Source organism: Myotis daubentonii, chromosome 10 (assembly GCF_963259705.1).
Source record: "Myotis daubentonii chromosome 10, mMyoDau2.1, whole genome shotgun sequence".
NCBI classification, from domain to species: Eukaryota; Metazoa; Chordata; class Mammalia; order Chiroptera; family Vespertilionidae; genus Myotis; species Myotis daubentonii.
This window is the reverse complement of record NC_081849.1, coordinates 66,406,407-66,423,367: the sequence shown is the minus strand read 5'-3', so window position 1 is coordinate 66,423,367 and position 16,961 is coordinate 66,406,407. Positions and strand designations below refer to the sequence as shown.

Genomic DNA, 16,961 nt, shown 5'->3' with positions numbered 1-16,961 from the left:
TGATAGACAGAAGAATTTAATGCATTTAATTCCTTTCCTTCCATTTACACGATCATAAATTACAAAGTATTGTCCACTTCACAAAATAAAACCATTTCCAGATAATTTCTGACAGTATCAAGAAGTACATCAGCTACAACAAACCCATCTGCACAGCTGGGAGGAACCAGGAGAGCAGGGACTCAGCAGAAGTGCTTTCCCCCCACCAAGTGCCCAGGAGTCCATCGGGGACTCGCCCGGTGACCGCGCTGCTGCCCCTCCTTCCAACCCCCTTGTCACAGTAATTTTCTCCTGGTCACTCCAAAACAACACGAGTGAGTAATTGCATCAATCATCTCAGACAATCGGAGGAAAAGACTGAAGGAGGAAAAAAGTCTAGATGTACAGTTTTTGATGTTTTAAATATTTCCCCGATGTTACAAAATATAGAAATCTTGGTGTGAAAAGCTCATGCTAAGATAAATATAACCAACCAGAACTGTAGTAATAAAATCATATTAAATTACTATCCATACGGAGCTACTCTGATCAAAGAGGAACAAATACTCATGGAACCCAAACTCATTCATTCTTACTTTGAAAAACAGGCTTGTTTATAAAACAAACATGAAAAGAAAACCAACAATTATTCTGCAGATTCGCTTTTCACAAATGCAGAAATGCGGCAGAAATAGAATTTGGCATTAACAGACGAACTCTGAGTGCTTGCCTGCAAAGAAAAGGGGAAAAAAGTCTAACTTTTTATACAGCCCAGATGCAACCAGGGTGGCCAAATGACCTGATGTAAAATGGCCGTATTCTGCGTGTTCTGGGATATGCACACATGATATGGAAAGACCACGACCAATTCCAAACAGACTTGGAGACTTTACGAAATTTTTATGGGAAGAAAGCTGGTGGACGTTCCAGACCATTCTACAATTGCTATAAACATATGCCATAAGATAGCACAATGCCAAGTGCTTAACAGCAGAACGGACCAAAAGCAGGGACACCCGCGGCAGGTGAAGTTTCACTGGAAAGCACGGATAAGGACGGAGGTATGTCAAGATAATACTGCATTCATGGCAAACTTCCCCAGGGATCACAGCACAGAGGCAGGACAAGGTACACAGGGCGATAATCAATGCACTGCATTGAGTTCTATTTGCTAAAATAAAGGAACATTCTCGCAGCTAAAATAAAAATCCATTTTACAATATAAGTCTCATTTAACATTTAACATATAGAGTTGTCTTTCTTTTCGTAAGTGGGAAATGTTTAACTGTATCAAGTACCTCTATGAATGAAGTTCCCTTTCATTACTGTATAAAGGTCTACACTGGTTTTTAATAAGTTAAAGAAAGATTTATTAATCACTCTTCCGGCAAAACAGACACACACACGAGGCACGGCGAAGACCCCAGCGAGGGCTTTCTCTCACCCTCGCCCGTGCTGTGCTCACATGGAGGAAGCGAGTGTCTATGAGACACAGTAGCCGACGTGGCCATCCACTGCAGTCCAGGAAACTCCGTCACTTGTTTGGAAAATCAAGTGTAAGAAGAGTTTTTTTTTATTCGTTGAGCCTTCTGAACTTCCATGGGCCTGGGGCCGTTCAGCCCATCTCCCTGGTGGGTTAAAACAAAACATCTTCGTTTTCTATTAGAATCTGCACAATCAGCTTCTGGTACCGCATGTCATGGAGGGTGGTGAGCATGCTGTCCTCCGGCGGCCTCATCAGGGTGGGCCCAAACACGATCCCCAGGTTCTCGGCATTCATGAAATTGTCCTTTTCATTCATGGTCACCCTGCAAGGCACACACAGACACAGAGACATCCATCATCCCAACTCGTGCACATATTTTAATGCTGACAATGCACCTATGCCCCCAAGAACTTCTCTGGCTTGGAAATTTGCAAAAGAAAAGTATGAGAATGACAGACAAGCATTTTTAAAGAGAGAATTTTCTCATTGTTTGTTCTTTTTAGATTATGGACATTGCCTCAGCCAGTGCAAGTGAATTACCAAGTGAGTCTGCTATAGACACAATCTTCAAAATCAGAAAAAGTCGGTCCTTCTAACTGAAGAATTGTGGGGAGAATATGGGTTTGAAGGGGCGGATTGCTAGCTGACCCGCAGTGCGCGGAGGTTTTAGTCTAGGCGGGGTTCACGGAGGAGGTGCCAGGAGGCCTGAGCTTACTTCTTTAGGTGGATCATCAGGTACCGGAGGGTCTCATAGTGGGCGGGAGGCAGCAGCATCAACACCTCGTGGACGGCTTCCAGCCTCTCGTCTGCACTGGAGATTTCTGTGAGGGTCACACAGGAGGAATGTCAGTGCAGCCCACGACATGCAAGCTTGCAGAGATGTAAGAAGTTAGGCTACCGACAGCGGGGAAGTCTAACGAGTTCATGCAACTTCAGGCAACATTTCACTGAAAGTGATGAATTTGTTCGTGTCCTGCCTTGTCCCAGAAAGGGTTTGAGGCTGGGCACCCCACTGGGTGGGGGGCGGAGGCTGGCCCTCCTGGGGTCTGCAGCCTGCAGATGCTTACAGTTGGCACCCGCACAGATGGGGCTTTGCCCAGCTTCTTCTCAATGGTGGATCTGCCAGAAATCTCACCACCACAAGCTTTAATTTACACCAGATCTCACTTGGTAGCATTCCCTTAACGTTGTCTAATTAAGTCTTTCCTGGCAGGCTTCTAGAACTGAGCAACTTTATCATCGGCAAGGGCGCTGGCTGACGAGCCAGGCAACTCAGCCTGCGTTAGTGGCGCTTTCCACCAAGTGTTGGCATGGTGAGCCCTGGTGTGCAGTCCAGGCTAGGACGTGGATATGAGGCACATGACCACGGGAGGAAGCACGCGTGCTCTGCTTGTTAGATCTCTGGCAGCCACCCACAGGAAGCTCTCACATCATTCCTCCTGTGACGGAGGGCACCCCGCTGCTGGAACCTTCTCTACTCAGGACCGCCAGAACCCAGGAAGGAAGGATGCTCTTACCAGGAAGTGGGGCCACAGCTCCTCTGCAAAGTGCACGAATCCCTGACTCATTACATACTTAGTAGCACTTACCTCTCAAGATGATACGTTTTTATAAAACTTCTTCAAAATGGGGCTTGGCATCTATGCCATGCATCCCAGCATCTGAACCCCTTTCTCACTATGTTCCAAGGCAAGTGTAGACCCCCTACGTCCCCACTGCCCCTTCACCACTGTGGTCCTCTCTCTCTCAACAACAGTGGGCCAGCGCGCCAAACCCAGAATGAGCAACCATGGGCTGACGGACGACCGAGGCTGATGCTCCATTCCTAGACCTGTGAGCCTTGCTCTCCTCTGTAAAATGGAATTGTAATATTGGCTTCATCAGGTAGATAAGATGAAACGAGAGGACACTGATGAGAGCTCCTAGCATAGCACTTGGCCTGTTGTTAATTTTGAATAACATCAATGGGAAAAACTTGGGGTATGACTGCAATCGGTTAGCAACAGCACTCTCCCTGATGATGAAAGCAGCTAATCTCCACAGTCCTCACTGAAGAACACCTAACTTTTTCTACTGCAGACACATTCTTGCTTTCAGCATCTAACAGAGTAGGCCTGCACAGGTTCCCGGCACAGACGGGCTGATGGGCAGAGACAGCTGCCTGGCATGCGACTTCAGCTCCGCCAAGTTGTCCTGGTACTGGCTCCACGCAGCTGGGGCCTGGTGCCTGCTTTCCCACGAACTGAGCCATTGTGGTTAATTGCAAAGCAAGCCGCTCAGGCAATAATTTCAACAGCTCTGCGTTTGAATGCTCTTGAATTCAAAAGCATTGTACTTAAACATTTGATACGAATGAAAAATTGGTTCTTATTACTTACTTGCTGCTTCGATAAACTTGGAATAGGTGTCATAGGTGATGACAGGAATGGGTAAGTCTCTGAAATACAGTTTCAGGGCTCCAGTGATGATGTTTATGTCTGGGTAGAGGTTGGCAGAGATGTCTACCTTTTCACCATCTGCAAAACAATCAATGGCCCAATTCCTAACGAGGAGCTGATCTGACCAAGTTAAAGCATGCCCAGGGAGGAAAATAAAATCCAACGAATGCTCCCTTACAGTCTCAGCTGACTACTTCCAATCACACTGAGGTGCCGGGAGTAACACAAAGGAGTTTGGTGAGAGGGATTTTGGATCTGAGGGTTAGTGTAGCCAGAAAGGGTAGTGAAACAGACTTACAATGGTTATTTGGGTCCCAGCTCACGGTAATTTGGTAAGTAGAAATTTAGCCCAAAATTCATATTCTGGATTGTACCCAGATTCATAGTAGAATACAGTAACAACCAAATTTATAATTAAAAAGTAATCCGTAAGTCCTTAAATAGTTCTACCAGTATTTTTTGAACTTGGATTTGAAGATGATATACACACAATAATTGTTGAATATCTTCAGTTTCTACTGTCTCTTTCAGGCGCACTGAAGATGCTTTTAGCTTGATTCCTCCTCCCAGTCCCTAGAACTTTATGTTGGGAAACCTTGCCCTTCCCTCATGTATAGGCAATATTATATTTCTTACCATTTTTACAATCATTCTCAAAAATCTTTGACTTTTGGTTTTACCCTTCGTAGCTATCAGTCCAATTTAATTGGCACATACTAGAATATGTTTTTGAACAAAATCTGTTTTATTGAGAGACTATTCGCATCTTCTCTTATACAGAGAATTGAAAGAACAAGTGCTTGAGCAAATTTGGTTCTGAGGATAAAAAAAGCTGAAGCCCAGAGAACAGTGAGAGTGTAGCAGAGAGGCCACACGGTCCCACTTACATATTTTACAAACTTGTATTGCGAATCTACCGTGTGCCAGGCACTCTGAAGCCCCAGTGAGTCAGCGAAGAAGGGGCACACTCTCTTTAACAGCTCTTGTCAGATTGGGAGTCAGGCATGCGACTCAGCAGCTCCAAGGAGACTGGAAGACCGCTGTGCTGGAGACGTGGAAACAGGGAGGGGGGCACAGGAAAGGAAATGGAACTCGTAGGTCAGCGTGGGGCGGGCGGTCAGCGAGGATTCAGGGAAGAGGAAGGACAAGCGGACACCCGGTGAAGAGGGAGTGGTTCCAGGCAGAGATGTGAGCGCATTATGGATGGACAGAGCGACGCGGGCCGAGGGGCTTGTCCATGAAAACGGGAAGGTGGGTTTCCGTGTTGCCGGGGTGCAAAGTGTACAGGGAGGAGGAACTGGCCATGAGCTTGAACAGACGGGGCGACCAGATCATCAGAGACCGTGGATACTATTCTAGGGTGTGGAGGTTCTAGCTAGCGGGCTAGGTTCCACCTCTCCACTGGCCGCACCAGTATTCACTAGGTTATTCATTAGAAAAACAGAATTTTGGGCTCACCCAGCTTTCTGAATGAGTTCCCACAATGGGCCGTGGTGATCTGCATTTTTAAAAAGGGCCTGGGGCGCATATGACACAGGCATAAGGAACAAAAGGAGTTACCTCCTGCACTTCCACTGGCTTCCCCAAACTCACTGCGTGGGGGACCCCACTCCCTCCCTTCTGCTCTCTTGTTTGGAGCTTCGGGAGAAGGGGAAGCGCCAATAGGATCCTGACATGGGGAGACAGAGCATATCCTGGTGCCACGGGAGTAACCGTAAGTGTTGGGCAACCAACACAAGAATTTAATGGCACCAAATGTTGGCTGCCCATTCATTCAAGGAGTATTTTAAACTCACTTCCTTGTGTGGTCACTTGTCCACACTTAATAAAAGTACCCTCCAGAGAGGCGGAGAACAAGATTACTCCTCGGCTTCCTGAAGAACAGCTCTCAGTAGCCCTGAAACTCTGGTCTCAGCTTGAATAAAATCTGGTTCCCAAAGACAGGGCACTAAAAAGTCATCTGGCTTTCAAGCTCATGCTATGGCCAGTTAGCTCAGTAGTTCGAGTGTCAGCCCACGGACTGAAGGGTCACAGGTTCCATTCCCGGTCAAGGGCACGTACCTTACTAGTAGCTGCAGATTGGATCCCCGGCCTGGTCAGGGCTCATAAGGGAGGCAACCAATTGATGCGTTTATCTCACATTGATGTTTCTCTCTCTCTGTCTCTCTTTCCCTTCCTCCCTCCCGCCTCCCTCTGTTCTGCTCGCTCTTTAAAGATCAATGGAAAAAATATCCTCAGGTGAGGATTAAATAAAAAAGAAGGCGCAAGCCCACCTCTATCAAATGCCATTTTGACATCCTCGATGTGTTCGGTGAACCCAGAGACCCTGTAAAGACCTTCCGACTTTAATCCTGTTAAAAAAGAGACAGACTTTAACCAGCTTCCAGCAACATCTAAGAACCACTCTAATCTCATATCTGCATTGTGTGCTCTCGGGAAATGAGCAAAATCGTCAGTGCTTCTACACCATCCACTGTTCCATCGGCACTTGGACTCGTCCGTCTCCATTTCTACGCACATGTCTTCATTTGCTGCGGGACGGTGGAGACCTCAGTGATGGGGGCGTCTTCCTGTCTGGCTTTGTAAAGCGAACCCATGTTTATGATTCTCATCCACATGATCTCCTGCCTGTTTTGTTCATGAGCCTGCTGGATGAGATTTCACTGCCTCAGGCAGCTACTTGCTTTCTCTTCGGCATCATCTTAGTCCATGTGTCACACACATCACTGTATGCAGGTGTGAGATACATATTATCCTGATTTTGTTGAAACAGCCCAATTTTATAGCCTTTTACAGTTACCAAATACTCACAGGGAAGTAAAGTACAGCACAGGGAATGTAGTAAAAAATATTGTAGCCCAGCGGTTGAGTGTCGACCTATGAACTGGGAGGTCATGGTTCGATTTCCGGTCCTGGGTTGCGGGCTCAATCCCCAGTGTGGGACATGCAGGAGGCAGCCGATCAGTGATTCTCTCTCATTATTGATGTTTCCTTCTTTCTCTCCCTCTCCCTTCCTTTCTGAAATAAATAAAAATGTTTGAAAAATATTGTAATAACGGTGTATGGTGCAGGTGTATAGGTTGATTGGGGGAATTACTTTGTAAGGTACACAAATGTCTAATCACTATGCTGTCAGCCTGAAACTAATGAAATACTGAATGTCAACTGCAATTGAAAACTTAAAAACAAACACAAATTTATAGCCTTTATATTATTTAGTCATAGATATGATAATATGTTAAATGTTTACATATGATTAATTTAATTATATACCTTCAAATAAATGTGCCTTTTATATCTTCAGTGTGCAGCGCATGATAAATGCTCGGCAAGTACATGCTGAATGCATACATGGAAGCACTTCACACTTGAATAGTTTATGAATGAAACAGAAATTGATTTAGTTCGTGTGTGTGGGTACACGCATGTGCACGGGAGCCTGTGCAGACCATTTTTCCTACATCAACAGTGGAGAGTCAATTGAACGATTCTAAGAAGGTTTCCTTGGCAACAGTAAAAATCAAATCCTTATATCAAGGGGCCTTTTCCAAACCTCTGGCTTCGATTTCCCGAATGCAGATGTCCACCACCATGGGCCGCTGGGCGTTGTGCGCCTTCACCAGAGTGGTGAGGTCACAGCAGTACACCTTCTTGATCCTCTTGAGGTCCGGCTGACAGTCGTTGGGAACGTGCTTGGAGCACTGCTTGTGTACGTTCAGCCCGCAGTCTGGAAACAAAGAAGCCACATTAGATGGCCCTGCCCTCTGGCCAAAGCCCAGCACAAACGACACGTTACCAAAAATAAACGGCGAAAACAGCCCAGGGTTTGCCGCATCTCCCTGGAGCGTCCACCCCACTCAGAGGTGGTCCTCTCCATCCAAGGAGTGTGAAATCTGAATGTATTCAGGAAACTCTTACATAATTCATTTGTTCTCACGAAGCTTTTTCTGCTGCTGGACTAATCTCACTGGGATAGTTCTGGTCATTAGCCAGATTATTTGTATGTTTCTTTCCCTTTCGGGCCTGGGACCTTTGTGGCCACATGTGGGCTTTTGGGTGTGGAGTCTCAGAGCTAGTCTGGCTCATAGTGGGCACGTAGGACTTCTGCTCGGTTGTTTCTCTTAAATCCTCGATGCTCCTCTTGTGGGAGACAAGATTACTCTCTCTGCGAACCCCTTCCTGGAGAGGTGCCCACAGTTCCCACTCTCTTCCTCCTTGTGGGCAGTGGGGGCAGGCCATTTTCCTGCCACTTGCCTCACTTTGACACCTGCAAGTGGGAATGATGCCTACCTGGACACCAGTGGGAGTACCTGAGGGCTTACAATGCAGAACAATGCCATGAAATGTGATGATGCAAGTAATTATTTATAAAGCTCATATCAAGATCTAAAGCTGAAAAGGGGCTTTCTAGTTCACTGAACGCATTGTGAGCATAGCAAAGCCTCAAGAGCAGTTGGGATCCACTGATGGAATTTCTCAAACAATAACAGAGCCCAGTCTACATGCTGGAAAATAAAAATTTAATGTCGAAGTTGTTCACAGTTGATGTGCTGCTTATTCAAAGTGCCTTCTAATATTGCTTGTCTTTCTAGGTATAAAGAAAAACAATAATAATGATATACTATATTCTAAGATATATACATTATACATATGACAAATATAATAATCAGCTACTTTGCAAAAAAAAAAAAAAAGCACTTAACCACATTAAGGATTTGAGAGGATCTAAACTTTTGTAAAATCATCAAAAAATTATTTTTGAAAATCACTAGATGATCTTTATGTAATGTGTACCGGCCAAGTTCTCTCTGCCTACCCTCCTTCCAAAGGAAAAACCGTTCTCCTTCATTTCAGCTTCATCAACATGAGAAGGTCACCAAAGCTCAAGTGAGCTTCAATAAGATTTTGATAAATTTACTTAGTAGATGTAAATTTTGGCCAACTGAACTAAATAGAATTGGTTGGTCTTGCTTGGTTCCTCTTTTATAAAGTGAGGATAAAATAGACCTCGTTGTAAGGTTATCATGAGGACCAGATAAGCTAATATATGTAAAGACTGGGGTGTGATGGACACCATGTGAGAATTCAATCAAAGAAATCGCAAATACGGTGACAGAAAACACAAAGATACCTGCTTAGCTGTCCTTAAGTTATTTCATTATTTTTACTATCTCTTTACAAACTTCATTTAAAACAATTTGGAATAACTAGGGTAAAAGATACAATACACAAAATCCACCATTTTAACCATTTTTAAGTGTACAGTTCAGTGGTCTTCAGCACCTTTACATTGTGTGCCATCATCACCACCATCTATCTCCAAAATATTTTTCATTTCCCCAAACGGAAACTCTGTACTCATTGAATATGAATCCCCCAGACCCTTCTTCCCCTGGCCCCTGGCAACCACGTTCTACTTTCTGTCTCTGAATGTGACTACTTTAGTTACCTCACGTAAGTGGAATCGTACGGTATTTGTCCTTTTCTCACTGGCTTATTTCACTCAGAGTAATGTCCTCCAGGTTCATTCATATTGTCACCTATGACAGGATTGCCTACAATATTCCCTTGTATGGATAGACCACATCTTGTTTATCCATTCACCCATTGCTGGGCCGCTGCTACCTTCTGGCTATTGTGAAAAATGCTGCCCTAAACGTGGGTGTGCAATGACCTGTTTGAATGGCTGCTTTCCTCTCCATGGGGTATATAGCTAGAAGTGGAAATGCTGGCTTACATAATAATTCTATTCTCAACTTCCTTATATACTTCTTGTTAATACCTGAAGCAACAGTGTTTATGCAAAATGAAATCCTGATATTTTATTAAAATGAAGATGTTTTATAACAAATATAAAAATATTCAGGTTTTGCAAATTAATACATCACCATATACTAAAAATGAAGTGTGTTTCATTTAAAAATGTTTAAAATATGTAAAATATGGGGAGTGGAGAGGCAGGGATTGTTCTTTTACCCTTTAATGATCAGTTTGCAGGTTTCCTGCTGCTCAGGGGAATATGAAGCTATATGGTGGCCACTGGAGAGAAACACCCTCTTATCCCCGAGAAATTTGCTGTTCAAAGCTAATCCGAATCCCAGAGTTTTGTTTTCATAATATTGACTTTGGTCCAATTTCTTGCTGAAATTGGATAATACCAGCAATTAGGGATCTTTTTGGTGGGTATAAGCAGGCAGGCTGAATTCATACCACTGAGTACTTCAGATAGTCTACCACTTTGCTCAGGGGTTCAGCTGGGAGGTGCTCTGTAGCTCTCGCCTAGGCTGTTGTGTTAATGGGAGTATCTGGATCATTTCTGGAAAGACTGCTTTGAGCCTATGTTTGCTGCTTGTTTCATGGATGCGGGGCAGGGACAGGTGGAGTTAACAGACACACATGAGCATCTACTCAAACCCTCCAGGCATCACTACCGGTGATTGCTGTGTCTACACTAGAAGCTAAGATTGCCTCTTTCAAGTGGAGAAAGGATTTAAAATCCCCTGATCCTGTGAGCCCAAACGGGCAGTATGGGGAAACAATACATAATCATAATGTAGTGTCATTACCTGATTTTATTTTAAATGCTTCATAAGAATTCTGTTTGTAAATCTCACCCTAGCAAGGAAAATATCAGTCCTGGTGTTGGTGGAAACCCAACAGATATATCACAGGAGGCTGCCCTTGCTCCCGACCCGAACTGCTTGCCAGAAAAAGCATGGCAAGATGACTTAGGAAGCCCAGTTACACATTAGTTTGGCAATTCTTTGCTATTTTTTGTTAGATGTATCTTAACAAGATGTGTTATGTGCTGCTAGCAATGGGTGTGTGTGTCCAGTTCTAGGTAGAAAAACACCTAGGGTTTCAAAACGCTTTGAAACTATGTGATATCAAATCAAGGTTTCATTGCTATCTGATGGTAGAAAAGTTCTGAGCATGGGCTCTGGCGTCAAATCAATGTTTCACTGCTTAGTATGTGGCCAAGGGCAATTAACAATCATCTGTAAGCCTCAGTTTCGTCATCTATTTAATGGGGAGAATAACTGCATCTCCCCCAAGATCTGTTGGTGAGGCTAATTGGCATGATAAAGAGAAAATGCTTAGCTCAGTGCCTGGTATGTGATCAATGTTCTCCAGTATTATTATTTTCATGCCCTTTCTTTTGTAGTAAAGTGGGGATGACAAAGAAAAGTGGTTTTTCTATCTATATGATTCCATTGGAATTAATTTTGTTTCCTTTTAAGGAATCCTGCCTATTTGGGGAGGCAGGTAGGTGCCTACAGAAGTGCATCTGCTTGCATTTTTCTTGTCTTACATAAACAAGCCATTCCTCTCCACTCTAGCAAATACCTAGAAGGATGCCTCGAACCTTCCAGAAAGCTAGACTTTTGAGCTAATCTGGGCCTATTTCCAAGCTCTGGAGAGTTGCCCTCCAGCTCAACATGGTGGCACTTCATATAAATGGAAGAAGGATAAAGAAAGCTCCGTGTCTACCTGAGCACCGGACCCCTTGGGCGATGAGCCCCCACATGAAGTTGGCACAATATTCACACCAGTGCGGGCCTCGGAATGTGTGGACCTGCGATCCAAAAAGAAGAAGAGTGTCAGAAAATTCAGTCATTTGGGAGTAGATGGCCTCAGTTATGCAACAAATGCACGAAGTCAAGACACAGAGGCCTTAGTGGCACTGAGCATCCCTTGCTGGGCCTGTTCTCTCCAGGGAGGCAGAGTTGCAAATGGACCAGAGAGAACAGAGATGTGCTTTGATCTTTGAACATCCTACATGGATCTACCATGCCCGGGGCCGGAGTCTGAAAGGAATGAGGAGAAACAGTAAGATTATAGGGCCATGGCATCAGCTGAAGAACGAGACTCTCACCACCCAAACAAGGCACTGTGTGGACCAACACAAGGTGGCCTGAGCTGATCGCTACAGCTGCATTAGCTCAGCTTTTGTCCTTTTGACCGAAGTGGCCCCCTGGCAGTAAAATCATAGGTCATTTCAATTATGAATATAAATATTCTTTAAAAAAGATCCTACTGAATATAGCTTTATATTTAAAAAAATGTCCTGACCAAGGATAGTTTAATTTCATGAAATTAAGATAGTTGACATATTACTAGAATTCACCCCAATAACAAAAGAAACCACATCAGCATTTCAAAAATTAGAATACCAACAATCAAACACAATTTATCATTTACTCTTAATAATAGGATTCCACATGCTAGGAATAGAGGAGATTCTCCTAAAAATAGCTGATTAAAGGTATTTATGTTACACATAATATTTAAGATGGAACATTAGAATAATTTCCTTCAAAGTCAGCAAAATGATAAGGCTGCCTGCTATCAATGCTCCTCTTGAGTATTATTCTATAGAGTTGAGCCAGCATAACAAAAGAAGACAGGAAATATAATATATGATTGGAAGAAGAAATGAGGCCAAGTTTGCTTAATAAAAGAGTAATATGAAGAAATCAGCATTGCCCTGGCTGGTCTGGCTCAGTAGATAGAGCATCAGCCTGCAGACTGAAGGTCCCTGGTTCAATTCTGGTCAAGGGCACAAGCTTGGGTTGTGGACTCAATCCCCAGTAAGGGGGTGTGCAGGAGGCAGCCACTCAATGATTTTCTCTCATCACTGATGTTTCTCTCTCCCTCTCCCTTCCTCTCTGAAATCAATATATATATATATATATATATATATATATATATATATATATATGAAGAAATCAGCATTGATCTATAGAAGTAACACCATTTTATTAAATAGTAAAAAGCAAAGGCTCCATTTACAACAGCAGCAACACTCTAAAATAATTAGAACATCCTATATAATAAAACCCTAATATGCAAATTGACCGAATGGCAGAACAACCAGTCACTATGATGTGCACTGACCACCAGGGGGCAGATGCTCAACACAGGAGCTGCCCCCTGGTGGTCAGTGTGCTCCCACAGGGGAAGCCGGGCTCATGGCTGCTGAGTGCAGTGGCGGTGGCAGGAGCCTCTCCCGCCTCTGCGACAGCCCTAAGTACCCTTCAGGGGATGTCTGAATGCTGACTTAGGCCCACTTAGGGGAGTGAGAGGGCACAGGCCTTTAGTAATTTAATAAATGACATTACGGACACAAATAAGGAGATAGTCTATACTCATGTATGGCAATGCCCAATGTTATAAATAGGTTAATTAGCCTCCAACTGAATCGAATAAATCTATAAATCCAATGCAATTTCAGTAAAAATCTCCATTCTGTGGTGTTTTCCACAAAAGTTGACACGATGACCCTAAATTCCATATGGAAGAATAGAGAAGAAAAGAATAGCCCATGATAATTTCAAGTGAGTAGATGAACGTAGGAAAACACATCTGACCATCTAGCAAGATGTCTATAGTTACAAAAGGAAAACACCATGCAGGATGGACAAACAGGCCAGTGGATTCGAGTGGAAAGGTCAGAAACCAAGTCGCATACATAGGGAGACTGGGTGTTTCAGAAGTGGCATTATATTAGGGGAAGGATGTCAGAGAGGTGAGTTAGTGTTATGTCATCCACCTGTCACCCTCTCATTCATCATTCACTCATTGACATGCTGACTGCCTATTTTGAACCTGGCACTGGAGAAGTCCACAAAGATACAAAGTCAAAACAGATCAGAGGAGCCCAGACCTCCCTGCCCTCAAGGACCTCATCTACAAGAATAAATAGGCCACAGAAACAATTACCCTATGGTAGTGTCCTGGAGAGAGTAACACATGCTTCTAAGAAGGCTGGGGAAAGTGATATTTGAACTTGGTTTTGAAGGATGGATAGGAGTTCACCAGGCTGGGAAACACTGAGCTGCTGGGGAAGTGATAGTGCTGACTGTGGAGGCAGAGCACTTGGGAAAACATTTCAAGAAGTGGAAACAGCGTAGCCAAAAGCCAACGGCGGTGGGCTTGGTTTTTGAAAGATATTCTTTTCTTTTAGGTCATGCCAAAAAAAAAAAAGTGACCAAATTCTTCTCTGGAATATCTCTAGTGGATAAAGAAGTTGCATGGGAAATACCTCCATACCTTGGGGTCAAAATGAAAATGCAATGTTTAGAAATGAGGAGAGTAGCTACCATGTTTACTACACATTGACCAAATGAAAAACTGGCTGACTCAATGCTCAGGAAATATATGATATGCTAATCATAGATTTTCTGAAATTTCCCTTTTTGCCAATATTTTAAAAAAAGAATTAAACATCAAAATTACATTTAATGCTGAATAGCCTCACCCATAACTACCAGCATCCTTTCCCGTCAATGTATCCCCACTGCCTGCGATCTCATTTCTCCAGCCAAACAAATGCAGGCAGGCACTTCGGAATAGCAACTCGCGTAGTGTGTCCACACATTCCCCCAGAGATAAACAAAAAGGGGCGGAGGGGAACGTCAAGTTAGTTCAACATTATTTTAGGCCCACTGCCTACTTTCCCCTTTGTGATGGGCCACTGTTTGTTTTCACGGCTGATAGAGTGTCCGGTTTTCTTTTGGGTCCACAAGGACACTCTCTGAATAGTAGCCTACAAGTGAATGCAGGGACACTCTCCGAACCCATGTTATTTCGGGCTGAGTTATTATGTCAACCTTTCCAACGAAACACCCCATATCTTGAAAAGTCACTAATCAGCCTTTTCCATTCGCTGAAGTTTATTGATTTTCAAGAATATCTTTTCAGAAAAAAAAGAGAGAGAACATTTTGCAAACTTTAGGGCAGAACCGAAAATACCCCAGACAGGAAGAAAATACCCTAGACAGGAAGAATGTCTGCCCAAGGCTATTATACTGGGCCTGGGCTGCCTGGAACTCAAAAACCACACCAAACAGAAGACGATGATACGCAGGAGATAAGGGATGTTGGACAAAGAGCCCAGGAATGGTCATTGCATGGAAACAAGAGCAAGAGGAATCGCCAAGGAAAAGTCTCGGCGCTGAGGAAGTACCCCTGACATGCCACTGTGTGAGTGAGCAGGGTGATACCTGTCTCGCATCTGCGGGGCTGGAAGGCATAATCCCTGCTGGTTTCTATAACAAGTATGTTTCGATGGCTCAAGGCAGGGGCCGCCCCAGTGGAGAATCAGCTCAGCCCAGGTTGTAGACAGAGCTGCTTATGATGTGCAGCAGTTGGGACATTCTGCTTTTTCTTCTCAGCAAACCTCCGGGTTTCTCAGCCCTGGCACTCTGAAGGTTCGGGACGGGGTAAGTCTGGGTGCACTGTAGGACGTGTAGCGGTGACCGTGGCCTCTGCCCACCGATGTCGGCAGCAACCCTGGGCTGAAACCACCACAGGTGTCTGCAGACATTGCCAAATGTGCCCCTGGGACAAAGGAACCCTGGTAGAGGACCCCTGGTATAGACGGAAACCCTATACCTCAGTCTGTCACTGTTATCATTTACATGAAAAACGAGAACTTTATTCTCTTATTTGGGTTTCAAAGGACCCTGGGTCAAAGGCAGTTTTTCCTTAGCTGCTTGATATGCACAGAGGAGGGGGCAGGAGGGGGCGGGAGGGGGCTGAGGTCACTCCCAGCTCCACGTCACTGGGTGTGGAGGTCACCCCATCAGGTCAGGCTTTGGCCCAGGTCACTGAGGGAGGTGGAGGGAGGCAGCCTGTCTGCCGTCAGAGGCGCTGGGCCCCCAACCTCAGCCAAGGGTTCCTCCTGCGTTTCCCAGAATCACGTGACATTGAACTTGGGAGGAATTAGGTTAAACTTGGGACTTTTCTGTCTTGCAAGGTCAGATGCAATGCTGGCCTTGACGTGAACCTTTTCAGACGTGAGAAAACCCGCCGAGGGACGCCCATCGGTGGGACACAGAAGATTCCCATGTCCCTGTGGGGCCAGCTGCGCAGACGCAGCCGAGAGCCTGTTTCTCAGCCTGGGCACCGCTGACCCCCAGGTAACTCTATTCAGAAGCTCTTCTCATGCATTTAAAACAGGGTTCATTTCTAAAACATCCACGACCACACAGCTTCTGGGGAATCGCCCCATTGCCTAAAGCGACACCTTCATTTGGTAGCTAATTTCCTCTCAGGAATAGAAGGGCAACAGTACAACACTTTTTTTTTTGACACTTCCCTGCTCAATACCCTCCAGCCCCCCTTTCCCACCCCCCATTGTCTGTTTCAAGTATCCTCAATCTTAGCACTATTGATATTGGGGCCAGACAACTCCTGGTGGAGGGGTCCCGCCGGGCCTGTGGCATGCTCAGTTATTGGTAAACCCAGTTGTGAGAATCAGAAATGCCAGCACACAATGCCAAGGTCCCCCGGGAGCAACACCCACTGGGAGAGAGCCACCCAGGAGAGGACAAGGTCCCATTCTTATGTCACATCCATCTTCCTCGCACCTGGCAGTGCCTGGCGCATAGTCAGTCCTCAGTCCACATTTGATGACTAAAAGTTACATGTCTAAATAGTTTCCTCTCATCAGAACTTTCAAAGACACCCAGCTAATATGACAGCAATCACTGGTGCTGTTTTCCCCTCCCAACAAAACACAAAAAGAGTGTTCCTATGGCTGTAACAGGGCAGAGTCAGACATTTCAGTCATTTCGGATAGCCTCTTTGGATTCTCTGTTCTTTGGAATAGAAAAAACTCAGTGTGAAGTTAATAACCAGGAGGGAAAGGCTATAGCTGACTTCCCCAGGCCATCTACACGGGAGGACTCCTTCCTTCACTCACCACCTGGGCACTGGACGCCCCAGGCATCCTGGACTCCACCTGCCAGCTTACAGGGCCAGAGGGACCTGAGCAGGGCAGACACCTGCTCCAGGTCAAGCTATTCTGACTCTCCCTGGAAGCTTGGGGCTGGGGCTTTATTGCTGGTTTGGTAACATATAAACCAGGGAGTGGGTTGGCCGGGTGGCTCAGTTGTTGGAGCATTATCCCCTACACCAAAAAGGTTGTGGGTTCCATTCTCGGTCAGGGCACAGACCTAGGTTTCAGGTTTGAGCTCCGGTCGGGGTGTGTACAGGAGGCAACCAATCGATATTTCTCTCTCTCTCTCCCCCTTCCTCCCTCTCTCTAAAAT

General features: G+C 44.9%; 1 protein-coding gene across 2 annotated transcripts in view; it reads right to left on the bottom strand.

The window, feature by feature from the left end:
- CHN2 (chimerin 2) overlaps positions 1-16,961 on the bottom strand; it is a 231,686-nt gene continuing 214,725 nt past the window's right edge. For both annotated transcript variants that reach the window (XM_059712659.1, XM_059712660.1), the window contains exons 8-13: positions 11,395-11,479; positions 7,457-7,630; positions 6,177-6,254; positions 3,844-3,981; positions 2,181-2,286; positions 1-1,787 (exon numbers count right to left, since the gene is read on the bottom strand). In XM_059712659.1, the coding sequence (XP_059568642.1) occupies positions 1,616-1,787; positions 2,181-2,286; positions 3,844-3,981; positions 6,177-6,254; positions 7,457-7,630; positions 11,395-11,479 (753 nt within the window). In that variant the 3' untranslated portion in view covers positions 1-1,615. The remainder of the gene's footprint in view (positions 1,788-2,180; positions 2,287-3,843; positions 3,982-6,176; positions 6,255-7,456; positions 7,631-11,394; positions 11,480-16,961) is intronic.